Here is a 22,574-nt window from a genome sequence, read left to right as displayed (position 1 = left end):
TAAGACCTTAAGTATGAACTGTAGTAGGAAACAGGTAGCAACGAAGCGCAAATATTTTTTTCAGCTAACTTTATAAATCACATTGCACAAATTAACTAACTAAATAGGTATTAACTGAATTCACTCACCTTTCCGCACTCCATTTGGCAAGGCTGTTGTGGTTGATATCGATCAGTGGTTTGGGTTCGGGCACCCCCTTACTAGTGTGTAGCATTTTTTTCGCGATCTTCGCGGCCCCCGTCACGTTACGCAGATCCGTAGCACTTCCACCTACTACACTACACTTGCTTTTGCCGTCTTGATCGGCATCGATCATTGTGGACGCCACGGACCGTAGATCCCCGGTACTGGCCGCGGTCGCTAGGAGGAATTTGTTGGAACCGTTGACTCCGTAACTACTATTGCTACTGGAACTGGTGCTGCTATTATCGCCGCCAAATCCGTTGAACCGTAACTTGTTGCTACCGGCACCAGAACCTCCGAACATACGGTTGATCCGACACACTTCGACGGACTGATGTTTTTTACCGAGATCGGTGTGCAGTCGGAAGTTGTTGTTGCCCTCGTGGTTCTTCTTCTTCGGTTGTTGATGCTGTTGCGTACTAGCAACAGGGAGACGCGATGCCTGAGGAAGGGCCTTTTCACTTCCGCTGCTACTGCTACCACTTCCCGGATTCCCGTGCCTCACCGCTCGGTCCTTTTCACCGATGCTACCAGACACCACTGTTGTTGCTGTTGCTCTGGTTTTCACATTCTTTACGTTCTGTTTTATCTCAGTAGCGCCTCGCTCGTCACTTCCGCCAGTAGTATTGCTACCTCGTCCTCCGTCAGCAGCAGCAGCAGCAGCCGAGGGAATCTGTGCCACTTTGTTGTTGACGACGGCACGGTCCCCTTTTTTAGTATTACTACTGCTGCTTGCAGTAGAAGCAGCACTGTCGATTACGGTATCGTTTTCCCTGTTGGTGCGTTGTGGAATCATATAAAAACCGAGAAAGAGAGGAAGAGAGAGAAAAAACATATGAGGAAGGGCAGGTTAAATATAGAACTTTTTCCAGATTAATGCTTTTCATGCAGCACAAACATATCGGCACGTAGAACAACATTAGCATAGAATGTAGGTGATGAGCTAGGAGATTCTTGAGTTTTTTTTATTTGAAAGGACGCTGATCGCTTTTTGTTTCTCCTCGCTTTTCCCTTAGAACACCCATATGGTTTAATGAAAATTCACGCAACCGTCGATTGGATGTGACTAAACGGGAGTAAATCAGCTAGCAGCATCCGACCCGACAACGGATGTAAACATAAACAGATCAGATACTCGAGTATGTATGGCTTGAGGTGGAAATGGAACCATGAAAAAATACTCTTGGACGACTTTGGCTGACTGTCACCAGGAGTTGTTTGACCTTTCAATGCACTCCGGAAATGTAAGCGTGGCCGGGACTGTTTTTAGAATACTTTTCGAATATCGATTGGAACGTTTTAGTTGGGTAACATTGCACACTGGAGTATTAAGTTCAAAGCTGTGGTCAGAAATGGAATTTAAAATTGAAAATAAATATTTTTTTGCAAATTTTTGGGATACTTGATACAAGTAGCATCTCCATGCGGTCATTCTCAAGTCAGCTGTTTCGTTTATTTATGAATGTTTTGCTCAAAACAATGCATAGTATCTACATATGTACATGAGGGTGACAATAGATGTATAGGAAAAACTCAACACCAAATTTCAAAAACCGACCATATACATTCAGCTCTATTGGACTTCATTTACAGGTGTCTCAAAAAGCTAAATATTACGGTTATTTTTACCCTCAAAAATCATCAAAGGGAGGAAAAGAAATTGGGAAAACCGAACTTTCATTTTCGATGCCAAATGACTTTTGAATTTCTGGTGCTATTTTGAAGAAAACCTTTTGGGACTTTGAAAAACCGGTAGATTTTAGTGGAATGTTTAAGAATCTTATTTAAGATAAAATTAATCACAAATCTCTCCAAACCTGATGCAGCCCATTTGAATGTTTGAAAGGCATCTAGGACTTGATACAATTTTGCACAAGGGTGCATCATATGTTTCTCGCTAGGGTAGTCCTAACATATTTTAAAACCCTAAAAAATAGGAAATTAAATGAATTCCAATGACCAACCAAGTTTGGAACAAATTAACCAATAACGAAAACATTTTGCAAAAATTTACAAAATTAAAGACACTAGGAAAAAAATTCATATTCGGCCCTTTTGGACCACTGTGCCATTTGAAAAGATGTTAAAAAAATAATTTAAATTATTCGATTTTGAAATTGTCATAACTTGTGCTTGCAAGGCCGGATTAAGGGGGGGGCAAAAGGGGCAATTGCTCCGGGCCCCCCGGCTCAGAAATAATATCTAGAAAAGTTTTTCAAGCTAAGGGGGCCCCCTAGAGTAAGAGTGAAGAAGTTCTCCCGCATTTTGCGGGCTGAGAATATCAAAATTTTGGTATTGAATATCAAAATTTTCAACTCGAAATCTGGACAAAAATATTGTAAACCAAATACGAAAAAAAATAAAGACGAATATGAGGCAAAACACCTCCAATTTTCATTTTTTATCGAAACATGTTAGCTCACAGTCCTAATAGAGAACAGAGCAGCTTTAAGATAAACATTTCAGAATTTAACCCGGGTAGTAAACGGGTTAATACCGGGTATTTTCATAAATTTTCACTTTGCAATCATTTTTAATGAAATTTCCGTTTTTTTTTGTAAATTCTAAACCGTTTTCCTTTCCTAGTAAAACTGTAGTTGCTTAAATTGGACCGACCGACAGTACATAGTTTCTTTATTGAATTTCCATCCTAAATTCTGCTTTAGACTTATTGGAACATTTTCAACTGATTTAACCCAAAATTTTATCAGCTACTGAAGTAAATATCCTGAATTCAGTAAATCATTTTCCAAATGATCATTCTCAAATTATCATAAAAACGATCTAGAAGTTGAGTTCCCAAAATCATTTAGTGATTTTCTGAACATGAATATTTCTATGTTTTTAATTTTAACTTTATCCAGATTCAATTGATTGAGATTTTCAAGTCTTGTGGTGTTTCTTCAGTTACTGAAGTTCAGTTTCATGGTTTTTCTGAATTCTGAGAACTTAAGAATCTTAAGCTAGGATCTTTGTTTAAGGTAATAAACTCATTTTGTTTCCTTTTTTCAATGATAACTGATTCTGTGATTTAAACATTTAATTCTCTATTCCGATTTTATTTTCAATTGACCATTGTTGCACTTATTCCCCCTTCAGCTTTGAGGGCATCCTATTAAATTTTTGTCACATTTAGAATAACAATTTGATAACCTTTTTTTTTATCTGATGAGAATCATATTCATAAACATAATCATAAACATATTCATAAACATTTTTTTGTGTTTCAAAGATATAAAATTGAAGCTCACATGTGGTGAAATTTCTGATTTGGCTCTAGAGTGTCCATTTCCCGGCCATTTCAGCGTTCCCGGGAATCGGGAAATCTGAGGATTCTTTTCTCGGGAATTCCCGGGATCTCGGAAAAAATTGTAAACATGAAGATCTAACTCTCTACAGCGTACGAATCGTTATCGATATGGTATTTTTTTAATTTAAGGTAGTAGTATTGCAAAACATTTCAAATTTGTTTAATGCTTCAAAAATTTAACAAGCCTCAAAAACAAGTGCCTCAACCGACTGGTCTGATTCTAGCTGCAAAAATTTGAAAGAATTGAGAAAGATTTCTCACTATCGATAGAAGTTAGTTTGCTAGACTTCATGTTATTCATCAAATATGGTTAATTGTCAAATAACTATCCATTTGTTTCACAATATGTCATTTTTTGCTGATGATTTTGTTAAATACTGTTAACAGTATCCGAAACGAAAGTTCTAAATGATGAGTGTTGCAAGATTCTTTCCGTAGCGTTTCATTATTGAAATTGCTTGAATTTTAAACATTCTTTGTCGTTTTTTCACTTTTAAACTATGTTTTCGATTGGAAAAACAATTTTTATCGAATTCAATGTATTAACCAGATTTAAGAAAAAATAATATTTAAGACCTAACCATCAAGGTAGAACTATCATTTTCCTTGCTCAATCTGTTTGATTATACTAGGGTTGCCATCCGTCCCGCAAAAGCGGGACATGTCCCGCTTTTTTGTTCAATGTCCCGCCGTCCCGCTTTTTCCTCAAAATGTCCCGCTTTTTTCATGGAAAACTTTTTTTACAAAGTTTACTGACTTTCACAGTTAAACATCAAACTTTAGCTTCAATATATTGATTAAAATCATTGGTTCAACACAGCAAATCTTTAAAATACGCCCTTTCTGCAAAATAAGCAGCGTTTTTAATAATCTATTTAAAGAAATGACAATACCAAATAACTCTAATTTTCAAACTTCACATAGCTCCAAGTAGTTTTATGTTGGATAGATTCTCACATTTCTGGACTACAACATATTGCAAATCGGGCTGCCTTTTTTCCATTTTCGGAGAACGGTTTCGAACAGTAGAAGTAATTTTTTCTTCAAATTAGAGTTCTTAGCAAGAAAACTTTCAGATCAAGAACTAAATTGATTTGTAATTAGATCTTTTAATTCAGTTTTCTCAGAAATTCATTTGAAAACATCCGTATAATATTTAAAGCAATGTCAAAATAAATTTCTTTGTAGTCTCAGTTATAATTTATCAGGAACTGTCGCTTATAGCTTCAAAACACGGTAAAATCACGGTCCCTCAAATATTCTTCTGGTTATTGATCATGATCATGATCGATGATAAATCATAGAACCTATTTGCTGGTCAAAAATAACGAAAACCTATAGCAACTTTAAAAATACTTACAAACTTTAACAGCAATTTTGAGGCATGCGAAATACGGAAAAATAAAAAGTTTGTGAAATCCCATAAAATATATTCATTGCAGCGTCTTTTCTCATTTTGTATTGAATTGAAGTTTTTGGTGTCAAAAACAACAATTTATTGAATGATTAAAAATTTTAGATAAAAAATCGCCTTTATAAAGTTATTTCAAAATTTTGATAAACATTTGCGAATTTAATTTAAAATTCTAAAATTTCAATAACAACTAGTAGAAAAGAATACAGCCAATAAAAAATTGATGAGGTGTTTAACACTAGATATGAAATTTATGTCAATTTGATTTGATAACATTTTATTTGTGTTAAGTTTGAATTGATTTAAGCTTAAATTATCCTTTCTAGGATATGAAACATTTCTCAGGAAGCTGTTAGAAAATTTCAATACTGGGAACTTAAGCTATTAAAAATTTTCAAATTTTTTACGGTAAAATTGAAAAAAAAATTTTAGTAAATATGAAAATCATAAGTTATTTTCAAGGAAGTTATGATTATTGAACAATTGTATCAAGTTTCAGAGCCAAAAATGTTGAAATCATACCTTTTGCCAGGTTTTAGAGAATCAGACCACTGTGTACCGGCGACGTTTACTGGCGAAATTTTATGTTGACCAGACATCTATCATACATCTTTCAAGTGTCGGAACCAAACAAAAGAAAGGGTTGCCGAGGTGTTTGCTGAATTGATATGACATTTTTCATCGTAGCTGGTTGGCAAAGTTGCCAATCACCAGCGCCAAAACTTTGAATTTTAACTTCATTGACATTATACGTATAGGTTTGGCTATACAACTTAGCTAATTTTAAGAATTTATCAAATGTCCCGCTTTTTTCGGCTATGTCCCGCTTTTTTTCGTGAAATGTCCCGCTTTTTTCTGAAAGTATCTGGCAAGCCTAGATTATACCCATTTAGATCGTCTAAATTTATAAGTCATTTAGCACATTTTATAGGTTTCGGGAATTCCCGGGAGTTTTCAGCGTTTCCCGGGATTCGGGAATTCCCGAAATTTCTTAATTCCCGGGAATTCCCGACCAGGAAATCCCGGGTAGGACACTTTATTTGGCTCGGATTGTAACTTTGATTTTTTTTTTCAAACTTAATTTATTTTTTTTTCTCAAAACTTGATTTGAAATTAGGATTTAGATTTGAGACACTGAATTGTGGTTCAGAATATAACCTGATTTTTGTTCTTGAATTCTTAAACTATTATATCTTTATCTCTATGGAATTTGAGTTTAATTATTTTGTTTATTTTTTTTTTGAATTTTGTCTTCTATGTTTTAAATCTTCATTATACTTCCCAATTGTCATGAGGTGAATATTCCCGATGAAACAAAAATGAGAAATAAATTTTGCATTTTTCAGCTAATATCAGAGCTTTTTTTTTATTTCTAAACTCTTCAGCGATGTTTGCACGTGATTAATTGGAAATTTTTATTTGAAGGCATCAAAAACTATCTTCTAGGCAGACAACATGACTTTTACACGATCTCTGGGATAGCATTTAAAAAATCGAATCATAGGGGCCCCCCGAGAAAAATTGCCCCGGGCCCCCCGATGGCTTAATGCGGCCCTGTGTGCTTGACACATCTTAAAGGTTCATGGTCTTAGACAAAGATGTTTTTTGAATCTTCTGCAATAAGATGGAAGTTGTAGTTCAGTGCAAGAGTGAGGCTTTAGGATTTTTTTTTATCTATAAAGACACTTTTTCCATACAAACTTCAAATATTTTATCTTTCTTTTCTCTTCATATTGAAAAAAACGAAGCTTTTTTTTATTAGTTTTTTGGCCTTTAGTAGGAATCTATCATGTCAAATAAATGTAAAAATATTGAGAAGAAAATTTGTCATATTAATTGTTATAATTCTTTTTACCACCAGATTATTATAATTCTTTTTACAACCAAGTGTGATCTGGTCCGGTGTCTCCGTTTAAGAGATTTACTGATTTCCTATTAAAATTTCACTGCTTTCAGCTACAGCCAATTTGAGCGAATTGCTGTTCAAAGATTTTATCAATAGAGTGACCAGATTCACATATGCAGGGCCGTAGGAAGAAATGACTCATAGGGGGGGTTTTGGAGACCTATTTTTTTCTATCCCATTTTTGCTCAATCGATGCATGCAAAATCTGTTTAACTGATCTTAAGATTGTCAGAAGTTCTTCCGCACGTATTCGGGCCGGGAAAATCCGGGCTTTTTTTATTTAAAACCTGACAAAATTCGGGCAAATTATTTTTAAACCAAAATCCAGTCAATATTCGGGTAAATTTGACAAAAATCCAAGAAGAATTCAACAAAAATCCAGAAAAAATGTGATTATTTTTTTTTACCGAAAAACACAACCAGATTTTAAATCGTATTTCAGTCTCCCAAACATCGTTTTTGTTTATTTTGATATATCTAGCTTGTAGAATTTCATTTTTAGGCGACAAAATTTTAAAACTGTTATGATACAATTTATTTTCTTTTTGATTTTCCAATAGAATGTGAATTATTTCAACCAAATTTGGGTGGCTGAACCTTTTCCCATTTTGTTTTTATAAATTTATGTGCAAATCCGGGTAAAACCAAATAACCTGGCCAGCTCAAATTGCTTATTTGATTTGAACTTACAATAAGTTTTTTTTTAAGAAAGCCTTTCAATTTTTAAACTAAATTCTAAAAATAATTCAATTTTGAAAGGTAAAAGTTAAAGATAGAAAATTTTTGGTACAAATTGGATTTATGTAAATTCGATCCTAGTTAAAGATTTCAGTTTTAAATTTGGTTCATAAAAATACTGAAATAATATTCAAATCCGACTAGCAAATCTGAATAAAAAAGTATAATTTCGAATGATGAATCAATATCGCTATCTTGAGGCTTAGTTATAGTTGAATTTAGCATAAAAATAATGTTCATGAACTTTGTATCTGAATATGACATAAAAAGTTTAATTTTTTTCATATTTATTCAGAAATATAAAACCTGAATGTGAAAAATCCATATGAGTTTCAAAAATCATGAATCATATTTTAAAGGGAATGTAAAACCAAATTTAAATGACGATTTTAAACACGGTTTTTAATTTCAAAATGATGATTCGAACTGAAAATCAAGAATCCTAAACTGAATACATAATATGAAATTTAAAAACAAAAATACAACTTCGATTGTGATTGTAAAGAACCAGAATAAAATTGAGTATTAAGAAATTAATTACTTCCATAAGTGAGAAAATTTTGGAAATCTGTAGCTGAATTTTGAACCTGGGATTAGTTTTCGAGGTTTTGACATCAGTTTTGAGTCAAGATTGTTACTACTGATTAACATTTTTTCCATCATTAAAATTTGATTAAAAATTCAAAATTTTGTGTGTAGAGTAGATCATCACTCTTGCTTTTGATGAACCCTCATGGGGGGGGGGGGTTTAACCCCCAAAACCCCCCCCCCCCCCCCCGTTCCTACGGCCATGCACATATGTGTAATGCTACTGCAGATTTAGGATTCTGTGAAGGAAGGAATTTGTTCCTTGAATCAGATCTATTTATAGCCATGTGTTCCTTCAATATTTTTATCAGTTTCTTTCTGGTTTGTCCAACCATATCACTGTCGGAACAACTGATTTTGTGCACACCAGATCTGAATCTTTAGTCGATTCTAAGATTAATTTCAGTTGATTATATTTGAGCTAGTGAACACTAGCTTTGTCAAAAATTTGTCAACTTTTGTCGCAAGTCAAGTGCGTTGACACTGTTGAATTCCAAGGATCTTCGATGAAACTCCTTCTGGATGGGAGTTTAAGTAGTGAGGGATTTTCGTTGACGCAATCTTCCTTTTTTCATAAGAATAGAATGGAGACAGAATATTTTCCATTGGTGCACCCTTTGTTTGTCTATAGATCAAATCCCTAAATTTAAAAAAAAAGGTTTGACACATACACAGGTTCACCATTTTTTTTAGTTTCGAACTTTAAGTTTCCAAATGCTCCCGTTGTGTTGTTCAAGCAACCAATCCTCTAGCAGATTAGAAGCTGCCTTCAGGAGATAAGTTAGCATTAACATTAAAAATAACAAAAAAAAAAAAAGGATTTTTAAAGTATCGTAATGCTTCATCAATAATCATTTTAAATTATTGTGCTGGAATTTATTTTACATTCCACAATTTAAGTTTTAAATTTGAAGATTTCTATTTAAGCCATTTAATTTTAATCATAGATTGAATGCGAATCAGCGAGACTATGCTGATTTTACGATTTGAAGTAAAATTCTATACAATAAACAAGTGAAGTTTCGACTGCCATGAAATTGTAATAGAAATGATAATCCAAATCGATTATTGAGAAATTTTCAATAACTCTCGTAAACAAGTTGGTATTGAGTGATTTTCTATCATTCATTTGCTTAAAAAAAGTTGAATCGGACAGCAATTTGGTCAGTTCGTAAATATGTCTCCAAAAAGTTGAAAATATGCTAATTCGACAATAACGATTTGAGCTATCAAAAAGTGAACTGATTTATGATAAATGGACGATCCTTCAATTGATACGTTTTGCCGTTTTTTTCTTTGTTGCATTTCAATTTTCCTACTTTTTTAATCTTCGAATTGATACGTTCAGAGTGATTTGCATTGCAACACAAGTTTATCAAAAATTCCAAACTTATGTTAAGCAGCGTGACCCACGAATAAACGCAAAAAATAGGAAATTATACTGAGCGTACAAAACAAATTAATAAACGGGATTAAACCACGCTGAGCGTGCAGAATTGGACCGAACCGATAGGAAAGGTTTCCTAAATAGGCCTATCGGATTAAATGCGCCTACGGCCGTTTTAAGAAATGGCTGACAAGACAACATATCTAATTAATGCATTTTGAGGGTTATATGCTTTTAACATAAGGCAAGAACGAATTTTGTGTATAAACCAACTTAAAAAAATTAAAAATTCATACAAGATTTTGATACCTTTTGATGTAATATTTTGACTTTTAAAAATTATACGTAAAGAAGCTCAAAACGAAAAGTTGTGTGGTGAACCTTAGAAGTAAAACAAATTTAAGCTTTTCTGATGGATGTGTGTGAACCTTAGAAGTAAAACAAATTTAAGCTTTTCTGATGGTTTCATAATAATTTGAAAGTGGAATAAGATAATGTTTTTATATGCCCCCATCATTTTTCTAAAATGCCGCTATCCTAAAATAACAGGTTAAATAGAATAAATGTATGATTTATATTATTAAAACTTCGAATCTAAGCTCTAATTATTACCCTTAGAAGGAATTGAAGATCTCAAAACAATTTTGATAAAGTTTTTCTTATGAATGAACTGCCTCCATACGATGGCAATCATAACTTTTTTTTTATCTTATAAAATTAAAATAGAAAAAGATTTTTATAAAACTTCAGCTTTGTCGTATGAAAGCAATCAGTTTCTAGCATTTCCAATGAATTTATACGGATATATTGCCAAAAAAAAACATAAATTTTGCCTAAAACATAAATAGGTGCATTAAACCCGCACGGTTTAAGGTTTGGCAATTTGACAACAGTTATAATAAAATCGACTTCTCAAAAACTGAAGGAGATTACAACATAAAAATTACTCCAATGTATGGAAATCAGATGTCTGCTCATGTGTATATAGTTTTTGTGCACATATTCGATGTTATATTAGGTTAAATCAGTATTCTGCTCATATAGCCCGCTCCTCCCCTAGTTTTCGGTTTGTCAAGTTGAACGTTGTCTCACAACTTTCAAATAGAAAGATAGATCACACCACTTTCATTTTGGGCATGTGCATTTTTGCATCTGACCATCCGACAACAAATTCGACACTGTACCTGAAATAAGGTGACCAGTGCAGAAAAATCCATTTCTATATTCACCTAACCAATCTCTTTATTAAAGCTTTTAGGGCAAATTCCACCGGAAAATTCGGTTTGAAAGGAGTTGGAGGCTAGGAAAATGCATCGAAAAGGTAGTTAAGGCAAGTAAAATCTAACTACCATATACCGGTGCAATTCACGCAGGCGACCTCTTTGTCGGAATATTCTGCAGGGTCGGCAAACGGCAGCTCGGCCCATCAACAGCATAAGCACCAGAGGATCCGGACGTTTTTCCACCAACAACTGTATCGATCGATTCCGGACATTCGCAATATTGGGCTGCGTCCTTCTCATGGCTCCTGAGGTAGAAAGGCACAGCAAGGTTGTGGATGGAAAAGCCCGCGGTGATCTTCCGAGTGGCAGGTTGCGTTCATGCCCTAGGTGCCGCTGCAACAAAATCCCCGCAAGGCATATTGCACTCCCCAAACTATTTGGCTGCATCCGTATCGCTGCATCAGTGGCGAAATTCCGGTGTACCAAACATTAAATCCCGGCCGTTTTCGTTGCGTCCGATTGCCACACCACTGGCGAAATTCCGGTTCGAGAAGGCACCAATTTCGGCCGCACCAGGCTGCCCCATTGGCGAAATTTCGGCACCAATTACGGCCGCACCAGACTGCGCCCGTGTCGCTGCCTCAGAGACGATATTCCGAAAAAGCTTATTTCGTCCCAAATACTGTTCCAGTGGTCAGATTCCCGAAGGCAAAGCAGCAATTCCTGCAGCATAGGCTGCATTTGTATTGCTACTCCAGTTAAATACTCCCAGCAAGACCGAGATGTATTTCTGGTTGCCTTAGGCTACCCACTCCGCCAATTTTGTGGAATTGGTCTGCATCCGTAACCCTGTTCCGGTACTTCTAAAAATCAGCACCAAGGGTTTCAGGGTCATCGGCTGTAATCATATCGGCAGTTTTCATCATTCCGATTCACGTGACACGGCATTTTCTCCGATTCAACTTGTGGCTGGGCCGTAAGGAGTTTTTTGAGTTTCAAATCGCCGACAATCCGGCCCAACAGCATCGTTGGATAACGAGTCCTTCTTGCATCGGCAATTGTTGAAGAATTGTGCCAGTCAAGTCAGCAGAGCAAAAATTATCGCATCCCTTCGGTGTCCAGAACCACGGCTCAATGGCCCTCGTTTGTCGTCTGGTTTTTTCCAGGCGCCAAAAAGCAATCGGTTTCGTCACTCTACAAGGCTGACGAAACATCGGAGGAAGGAAGAGGTCCCTATCAGCAGATCGTAAAATTGTGAAAGCCTGTAAGTAACATGCAATGTAGTGGAATATGGTAGGGATGAGTTAGCCAAAATGTTGCTCAATCGCACAAGATAATTATACTTCGATTTTATTCATTTGTGGCTTCGATCACGCTCATCCTTCTCAATATTCTCAATATATAACTATTGAAAACTATGGTGGGTTAAAGACCTTAATAATCTGTATCTTCTAACAGCTGAAGAACAAACCTATCAAAACTTAGGTGCAGCCTTAAGTTCATCCTCAATGTCTCAGCATGATTGCAAGCCTGACATTTGTCTATAAAAAAAATTTGTTCCGGTAGGTTTAGTAACTATAAGTTGGCTGACTAGCGATAAGTCGTGAGATCCGAAGGGTTGATCCAAACAAACTTAATTTGGCCAACCCCATTCCATGTTTTGTATCTGTTTTGTTGAATTCTATTTGATGGATTATTCTATCTGATCCTATTAATTTGTATTGAAATATTACTTTCAAATAGTTAAATTTCAAAAGTTCAAAGTTGTTTGAATTTTTATTTTGAGATTCTCCAAACATAAGCTGATATGTTTAGAAAAAACACACCCACTATTCCCTCGTTACCGGATTTTGTTTACCTAGCTCAAGTAGGTATAGGATGAACCGAGCACAAAAACAGTGGTTTAAAATTTCATGCTGGCTTCTTTTGACGCCCTTTGGTCTCACTTGTGGTGCACGATGACGGGCGATCCCCCTCAAGCGACAGACAAGCGGTTAGATTTAAATAGCTGTTTCTGTCCCTATATCGAGGACAAGCCTCTCGACTTCCAGTCCGATCCCATCATCATCATCCGAGCGGAACATTCTATTGGCGCGAAACCATTCCAAACCAAACCAAACTAGACCGTTTACTGAGACTAGGGGGAAAACGTGTTCCGATGGAGTAAATTCCATCGAACCCCCGGCTAACCTACAAGAACGTATGTCTCATAGGTGTAGTAGCATAATTGTCGCTTACGGATGCTAACCTTTGAAATGCATCCAGTAGTAAGTGCTTATGAAGCGTAGACATTTTCACGTAACTGTCCTATAGTAATTTTTGTTTTACAATTGAAGTAATATCAAATATGTTTTAAAAAAAATTAGCCATGAAATTGATGACAAGCGAAGGATTTAAAACGTGACCAATGTTAAAAGTATCATATAGGCGGAAGGTAGACGACTGGCGATCCATACTGTTTGTACAGTTGCAACTTACAGGTTGTTTTACTCCTTCCAATATCTACCTCGTTTTTTCTCACGTAAGACAGGGGCGAGTACGTGAAGAAACGCTCGATACAAGTAGGTACCTACCTTACCAGTTTACATGTGTAAACTGGTATTGAGCCTCTATGAAAAATGTTGTTTGAACAGACTTTAGATGTTTGATGCAAAAGGTTTTTTGGCGATGGACAGATCAGTATTGTAATTTGCTTAAAAAAGTAATTCTATCCAATATTTTTTTTTAAATTTATTTAAAACAAATTGTTTTGTATACAGAATTAATATCACCCAAATAATGTTCCTTCCTGGCCAATCTTTCACGTGAGGTGCTTTTTGTAGCATACATAGAACATGGGCCGCTTTAACGCTCTGGAGTTTTACGAATCGTTTCGGACTTGTTAGCGTGACAAATGTAAGGATTAAGAACTGAAACAAAACACTCCAAACGAAACCCCAAGTCATGGCTCGTCTGGTGTTTACAACCTTTCTAGGTTAGGTCAAACCCAGCAAACATTTTTGTAGGTATATGTCTCAACAACTTTGTTATACGTTTCATATACATTACAGAATGATCATATGAAATTCGAAAAAACAGCATTTGCCTACCAAAGTGGAGGCAATATACATACATATTTTCAACTTCTGGATAAAGCGGTAAGAGTATAGGAATTGGATGATATTCGACACCTTATTCATACATACTGGAAGAAGGAAAGATATCACAAGTTTTTTCTCTCAACGCATGCGAACCGTTGCCAGCGAGAATACTTGCTGCTGCTGAAATTCATATTTGAGTCAGAGAATCCTTTCTATTTCATATTTTGCAGTAAAAAAAATCTGTGTTCCTTTACATATTTTAAGGCAAAGTAAGAAAAATTTCATTTTCATAAAAAAAAATCCATTTTGACAAAACTAAAGGCTGCCCAATCGGGATTGCGCGTGGCTCCCTCTCAAATGAACGAATTAAAAAAAAAATCACCCACATCTTTATATATTTGTTTTTAAGGTTTTATTTTTGACACTTTACCAACACATCTTTAAATGATTTCTATGCTTTTGAATGAATATTAAGATCCTGCAAACGGTTTCTGAATGATTTCTGTAAAAACGTGATAAAATCGAGCGTGAGTTTGTGCGAGTATTGAAAAAATCGGGCAGTGATAAAATCAAAAAACTTCTGTATGCTAAAATTTGTTGAAATATTCCCAAAAATGAGTGTACACTAGGGTGCACCTAAGCTGTATAGAAGGTTTAAAAAGCCAAAATTTCACAGCTCCAACCCACTCATATTGATCCTATTATCAAAATAACAAGCTGTGCAAAATTTCACTTTGATTGAACAACTCTAAGTCGACCCTCAAACGCTATTGAAATTATAAAAATATTATGAAAAAAATATAAAAAATATCATGTAGGTATCATGTATCATGTATGTATGTATGAGTCCCCCATCGGTAGCAAGGTCCAGCCTATGTCTGTGTGGCTTGGCCTTCGAATTGACTTCTAGGGCTTCCACGGCCGATGGTTCGTCGAGAGAAGGCATCCAACCCTCAAAAACCTACAATGGTTGGCACTCCACTCCGCTTGCAATAATTCCCTTGGGTTATCCCCAGATGCATTCCCTCTTATCTTATATATAAAAATGGAGGCGTTTTCTTTGTAATAACATCACGTATGAATGGTCGGTCGGAATGAAGTGAAATTTGGTATCCGAGGGTTTTTTGGGTCAGAGATGGTTTGTATAATACTTTCAAGAATCTCACTTTTGATGAAAGGGGGGTCCCCATACAAAATTATCTCTTCAAATCTTATATATAAAAATGGAGGCGTTTTCTTTGTGATAACATCACGTATGAATGGTCGGTCGGAATGAAGTGAAATTTGGTATCCGAGGGTTTTTTGGGTCAGAGATGGTTTGTATAATAGTTTCAAGAATCTCACTTTTTATGAAAGGGGGGTCCCCATACAAAGTTATCTCTTCTTCACATCTTATTTATAAAAATGGAGGCGTTTTCTTTGTGATAACATCACGTATGAATGGTCGGTCGGAATGAAGTGAAATTTGGTATCCGAGGGTTTTTTGGGTCAGAGATGGTTTGTATAATACTTTCAAGAATCTCACTTTTTATGAAAGGGGGGTCCCCATACAAAATTATCTCTTCACATCTTATATTCACATCGTATGAATGGTCGGTCGGAATGAAGTGAAATTTGGTATCCGAGGGTTTTTTGGGTCAGTGATGGTTTTTATAATAGTTTCAAGGATCTCACTTTTGATGATAGGGGGTCCTAATACAAATTAAACTTTATTTGTTACGATTTCCATAAGAATCTATTGGCGAGCACATTGCAGTTAAGGACGTGTAGATGAAATTAAACATTTATTACGATTTATACTTTAGAAGGTAAAACGAAGTTTACCGGGTCAGCTAGTAAATATATAATAACAATTAAATAAACATATAGTAAATGGATATGTGTAATATAATATATGTAAGATATGAAGAATATGAAATATACAAAATATAATATGATAAATAAAATTAGAAATAAGATGGGCGGTCAAAATATGTACAATCATGACAGACTAGCACGATAATACTACAATTTCAATTGAAAAGTTACAGCATAAATGGCCTGCCTTCGACCAGACCGAACTGAACGCCATGAGAAAATTTTGAAACTGCAGATTTTGAAACTCTTGATATTCTTGTGCGCTAACGAAACATCTAAAATAATTCAATGGGATTTGTTCCTTGGGTTAGAAACTATTGAATAGGGTTGATAAGTTTTGCAGATTTCGTCTATAGATGAAAATATTTGCCCATTATACTCAAATGACTCGAAAAAATGCTGATGGCTTTCAGTTCGGTCTGGTCGAATCCCGACCAAATATTCAAAATGTACATTTATATGAGAAATTTTTGAACATATATATTAAATAGTGAATGAAAGTTATTCAGATAGATATGCAGTGCAGATAGTATATTTTGTAATACTTGTTTTTTTTTCTATTGTTACACCTAGAATGTAACATGTTATAAACACACAGTAGATTTAATTTAAAAAGTATTCAAGTCTGTTGAAGGAGTCAGCAAGTGTGTATTCATACGCACTAATAAATTTTTTTCTTCAAGGAATTTAACAGCAAGCTGTCATTCTTCCCAATCCCTGCACTAATCAATGAATTTCTTATCATCTGGTTCACAAAATGTACCATATAATATTCCTTAAAATCCTTATCCTGTTTTCTAATGAAAATAGAATTCTGTTTTTTTTTTTTCGAAATGAAGAGTTAATCACCGTAAATTTGTTTAATGAAATTATTTTATCGGCTATATCGGTGAAATTGTATATTCTTTGAGAAAGAATATTCTTTCTCAAAGAATATACAATTTCACCGATATAGCCGATAAAATAATTTCATTAAATAGAATTCTGTTTTATCTCTACAATGACGGTTTGCTGTTCTATCTTTCTTTATAGTTTTCACATTAAATCTTCCAATATGTAAAATATACAGTAAACTTTGAAAACTGTGGTGGAGTTGTGGTGCTAACTTAAAGCTTATGATGTTATAGAAATTCAGTTATGATGGATCTTACAATGAATGAAATTCCCACTAAAAAAGCGAGAAACTTCTTAAGATGGCTGAAAAGACCTAAATCTTAAACTGTCCTAACACAAAAAGCATTGCGCACAAATTTAAAAATAAAAATAAAATAAAAATAAAAAAAATAAAAAATAAAAAAAAATATTGATATCAAATGAGTTCAATTTACTACTCAAACAACTCACAATTGGCACTTGAGTTTCCACACCTTTAATTTATCTGACAATCGTTAAACATTTATTTTTGTTAAATTTGATGTTTGTGACAACATTAGCCTCGGTAACCTCCAACTCTAAAAATTGACATCAAAATGATCTTTTCCAATCTATTCGACAAAGAAAAATTACGTTCGTCAGTTAAGTGCATTTGAAAAAAATACGTACTAGCGTATTATTGTTGAAAAATCAGCGCAGTTCGAGGTGAGATTTTGGTTGCTACAAGCCTTCTGAATACCATGGAACACATGAGATAAGCAACATCGATCCCGTCCGGATGTCAGCAAATGAAACGCAAAACTGATGTCTGATATCTCTCGAAATAGCTGATTTTGAAAAGAGACTGTTATTAAACAAGAAATAGAGAAAAGAGTGAAATGTAGATTGAAAGCTCCTTCCTCAGCCTAAGCGATTTTGTTCTTTGCTGGCAGATGCTGATGCCGGTATAAGCCAGCGAACATGTTTTAAGAACAGCGTGTAGTCAAATTGATTTGGAAATTATTTTTCAAAAAAAACAGGCATTTCCTCCTATCTTTCGTTTTGTCAAAAGTAAAGAAAAAGAGAAAGAAAACGAGAAAATAGTTACTAGAGATGGGTGAGAAATTTCCAATTATAGTAGAGACTAGTATAATTGGAAATTCCTCACCCGAAACGCGTTCAAGCTGCTTCAATAGTACGCTGACTGGTTGACACGATTCCATCATCATGCGTGTCTGCTGAGAAAAAGCTCTCTCTCTCATCCTGCATGCTACACAGTAACTGGTAATGCAACACACAAACACATTCACATATGCTTCGGAAGCTTTTTATGTCTCTTTCCGACTCGACCAACACGACAAAATTGCATTGCGGGGGAAAGCCCCGCGTCTATTAATTTTGACGCCATTTTTTTTTTAAATTTTACAATTTCAATTTTCTTTCATTTAGGAGCACTAATCACAATTCATTTAGGAGCACCTAATCACTCTAAACATTTCCACTTTAAGATCATCCATTCCAGGGCATGTTACACAATCCATCGCACATTACTGCCGGGACAGCACGAAGCCGAAAAAAACCCAAACAAGTCGAAGTCTTCGCCACAAAATCATTTATTCTTCAATAGTCGTATTACAACGTATTGAACACTTTTGGAAAAGGTTTCTTTTCAAATTCCACGATTCTATTCTGCTTTGCGAATTATTCTATGCCACCTCGCACAGCTCTCAAGGAGAAAAAACACAGACGCGAGGGTGCGAAACCTAAACAAACCGTACGCGACGGAAGCACACAGCAGACTGATGAAAAAAATATAAAAAATATCATGAACAAAAATCGTAATTAATTCTTGCAACACTGTAAAAATCTTGAAACCCTTTTTAAGTAATGATTTTAAGTCTAGGAACAACTTGTCAGCAGAAAACAAGTAGTTTTGGACAAAGCGATAAAAAAAGTTACAGAATTTGCCCATACAATTTGTGAAGGGGGAATATGAGGAATCAAAGCTTATACAAAAGCATCTGCAATTTTTTACTCTAAGTATAATATTTTTCTTCTTTGAAAAACTTTCTCCTTAACAGAATTATCTAGAAGTGTTTTTAAGAATGTTAAAGTGAATTCAGTAAGGGTTTCGGAGAAATGCATAGTCAATGAATTTGTAGGGTTCTACTTTAACCAAGAATGCATTGTGTTTAATCATAACACACCTTACTATATGAAATACCTTGGGACCGGAAGAAGAGGAACGGAAGAGCTGACAGCACTGGAGGAGTGTAGAGAACGTCACACGCGGTCGGAGTGAGGAGGATTCTACGGGTGTGAAAATGGGAAATTAACGACGTTGGGCGGACACTACAATTGGCGACGATCGGGAGAACGAACCAGGAGCATGAAAGGTACGTTATTCAATTGTTTTCTGAACATTAGAATCAGTTGCACCTGGTAGATGTTGTATTCGAAAACGGAAGCCGAAATGGCCGTCTAAGGGGTACGAGTGTTTTGCTGTTGTGAGGAGCGCGATGAGTTGCGAGAGGAGCGCGATGAAGGGAAATGGAATCCTTGAGAATTTTATGAGGAATAACATTATAATATGGCTCTTTGGTTTTAATGAAAAATAAACAAAAACAAAAGTACCTAGGTACCTAGAAGATAAAGGTACACGCAGAGAAAACTAGGCTTTTGAACCAAAACAAAAATGATTTTGTTTCAAAACATTCATTTTTTTGAATCTAACTCCTGTTTTATTTGAACCAAAAACTTTTGTTTTTGATTCAAAAAAATATTTTTTGAAACAAAGAATTAATTCTTTGAACTAAATATTTTTGGATTTTGAATTTAAGCAAATACTTTGATTCTAAATAAATGTTAATTGAGCTTATTTCTTTTAAAACAAAGTCAACTTTTTTTGAACCAAAGGAAAATGTTTTTAACTTGAAGAAATGATTCCTTTAAATAAAAACTTCAGCCTTTGATTCAAAAGATATTTTGATTTGCCTTGCAAGAAGAATACAAAACCGAAAAATCGAATCAAGTTTGGCCGGTCGTGTGAAAATGTAGGTCAGAGTTAGCTATATTAGAAGGATTCAGGATGAAGTATGGTAAGTATGTTAATTAAAGAGTGAATATCGAAGATTTTCTATAAGTGATTGCGTTTTTACAGAACCAGAGCCGAAGGATGGTTTCCGTGGATGCCTCAACCGAGATGAAAGCTGCGCACGATGACACCGCTCCAAATACAGCGGTCAGGTCGACAAAAATTTGGACCGGATCGATTTTAGTGAACTAGTTTGTGGCCAAGTGTTTCATCTGTTGTAAATAAAAATAAATTTAACATATAAATTTCTTCCTTTTTATTTTTTGAAATTCCTAATAGGAATTTCAAAACAACAGGAAATATGTCCTCCAATTGGAATAAATGGAAAATGGTTCAATGAACCAATCTTTTTAAATCTAAATCTAAATAACATTGTGGCGAACGAAAACAACTTTGTATCAAATGAAACTGTTTTTTGTTTCAAAGTATTAAGATTTTGATTCAAAGATTTTTCAAAAGAAAAATTCTTTGAAACAAAGGAAAATGCTTTTGAACCAAAATTTTTTTTATTTGTCCCAAAACCAAAGGAAAAAATCCTTTGTTTTTGCGGCACTTTCCTTTGAAATAAAAAACCTTTTCGCTGCGTGTACATATTTTGTTAGTGGTGTAGATTTATTAATGGATTCATTTGGAAAGAGTAATAGAAATCGCTCTTGAACAAGAGAAACAATTTTAATAGTTTTTATTGTTTGGTAAGATCCAAAGTTTTCAAAAGGTCGAAATTAAATTAAATTTAGGTTTTCTAAAAAAAAGGGAATAGTGAATGAAGGAATGCGAAACATACGATACCATCAAGTGAGTATTTTGAAACAGAAAAATGTGACTCTAAAAAAAATAAATAAAATCTGCAGTGCTGGTAATGGAAACGATTTCGTAAGGAGGTGTAAGCTTGCTGAAAACTTTTCAGAGGATCAGTAGTCGAAGTACACTGAAAAAAATATATAAAAAGAAAAGCATAGGTTTATGAATATAATTATTTTAGAAAAGTGGAGCATTGGCTTAGCTGGAACTTTAATTCTGGTGCAGCGAGCGTAGAGTTGAGTATTTGTGCTTAGCAGAGAGCTAAGTTTAACTCTAGTGCAAGGAGCCTAGAGTGGAGTGTTGGAACATAAGCAGGAGGCTATGTTCAACTCTAGAGCCGGGAGCCTAGGGTGGAGTGTAAGAACATTAGCAGGAGGCTATGTTCAACTCTAGTGCAGGGTGCCTAGAGTGGAGTGTTAGAACATTAGCAGGAGGCTATGTTCAACTCTAGAGCTGGGAGCCTAGAGTGGAGTGTTAGAACATTAGCAGGAGGCTATGTTCAACTCTAGAGCCGGGTGCCTAGAGTGGAGTGTTAGAACATTAGCAGGAGGCTATGTTCAACTCTAGTGCAGGGTGCCTAGAGTGGAGTGTTAGAACATTAGCAGGAGGCTATGTTCAACTCTAGAGCTGGGAGCCTAGAGTGGAGTGTTAGAACATTAGCAGGAGGCTATGTTCAACTCTAGAGCTGGGAGCCTAGAGTGGAGTGTTGGAACATAAGCAGGAGGCTATGTTCAACTCTAGAGCCGGGAGCCTAGGGTGGAGTGTAAGAACATTAGCAGGAGGCTATGTTCAACTCTAGTGCAGGGTGCCTAGAGTGGAGTGTTAGAACATTAGCAGGAGGCTATGTTCAACTCTAGAGCTGGGAGCCTAGAGTGGAGTGTTAGAACATTAGCAGGAGGCTATGTTCAACTCTAGAGTCGGGTGCCTAGAGTGGAGTGTTAGAACATTAGCAGGAGGCTATGTTCAACTCTAGAGCCGGGAGCCTAGAGTGGAGTGTTAGAACATTAGCAGGAGGCTATGTTCAACTCTAGAGCTGGGAGCCTGGGGTGGAGTGTTAGAACATTAGCAGGGAGCTATGTTCAACTCTAGTGCAGGGAGCCTAGAGTGAAGTGTTGGAACATAAGCCGGGAGCAATGTTCAACTCTAGCGCAAGGTGCCTAGAGTGGAGAGTGTCTTAAATTAGCAGGGAGCTAAACATGATAATTCTAAAGCTATGGGCTTAGAGACGAGATAAACTAGGTAACGAGCTAAATAGTATTTATCTAGATCAGGAAGCCTAGACTTATTTTACCGGATTGCCCGGTTTTATCCGGGTTTGCTGGTATTTGATACAAGGGAATAGTCCGGCCCGGCCCTGTTGCCCGGATTTTTGGTCGTCAATATAGAAATGAAATGCCCGGATTTTGCCAGGTTTTCTAAGAAAATTGCCCGGATTGTCCGGCCCGGATACGTGCTGAAAATTCTGACAACCTTAGCTTAGACATAACGTTGAAAGTAACAGGGAGCTACGTGTATCTCTTGTGTTGAAGAGCTCAGGATCAAGTGTGACGATAGCCATAATTATTACTAGTGTAGCGAACAGAGCGATGAGTACAAGACTCAGCAGGGAGATAAGTAGAACTGGACTTAAATAAAGAAAGTTTGTGTTGGCATTTCAGATTTAAGATACTTAAGTTTATCGAATTGACCAGAAATGAAATAGAAAGGATCATTAGACGATTGGCATTAGAAAAGTGTCCAACTGAAGAAATGAATAACAATAAGGAAATATTTGGGATCTAGGATGTGTACTACTTTTGGGTGTTAGAGTACTAGGTTCAACACTACACAAGAATTTAATTCGGAAAATATTCAAAAGAGATTTCAGAGAAATTAAAATTATCGTGGAAAGAATAGAATTTATCAGATGAAATTCTATCATGATATATTGAAGCTCTGGAGAGTGGTAGCTTCCAGTAAAAAAAAAATCTCAAAATAGAAGACCTTAATCATAGTGGTGGACATGCAACTAAAAAAAAAATGTAGCGAAGAAGGAACACCTTCAAAATGGCTAAGGGAATGTATCGTTCTTGGTCCAGAGAGGTATCGAGAGAATGAAGCGTGTTCAAAACGGGATGTTAGCTTACGAACTCCCAAGTTTC

At 35.6% G+C, this 22,574-nt stretch overlaps 1 protein-coding gene across 1 annotated transcript in view; it reads right to left on the bottom strand.

The window, feature by feature from the left end:
* The window catches only part of LOC129738781 (uncharacterized), a 117,877-nt gene that overhangs the window by 11,337 nt on the left and 83,966 nt on the right, over window positions 1–22,574 (bottom strand). The window contains exon 6 of the mRNA XM_055730075.1: window positions 129–956. Within this exon, the coding sequence (XP_055586050.1) occupies window positions 129–956 (828 nt within the window). The remainder of the gene's footprint in view (window positions 1–128; window positions 957–22,574) is intronic.

Source organism: Uranotaenia lowii, chromosome 1 (assembly GCF_029784155.1).
Source record: "Uranotaenia lowii strain MFRU-FL chromosome 1, ASM2978415v1, whole genome shotgun sequence".
Classification (NCBI taxonomy): Eukaryota; Metazoa; Arthropoda; class Insecta; order Diptera; family Culicidae; genus Uranotaenia; species Uranotaenia lowii.
The sequence above is the reverse complement of the archived record's forward strand: the minus strand, read 5'-3'. Positions and strand labels throughout refer to the sequence as shown.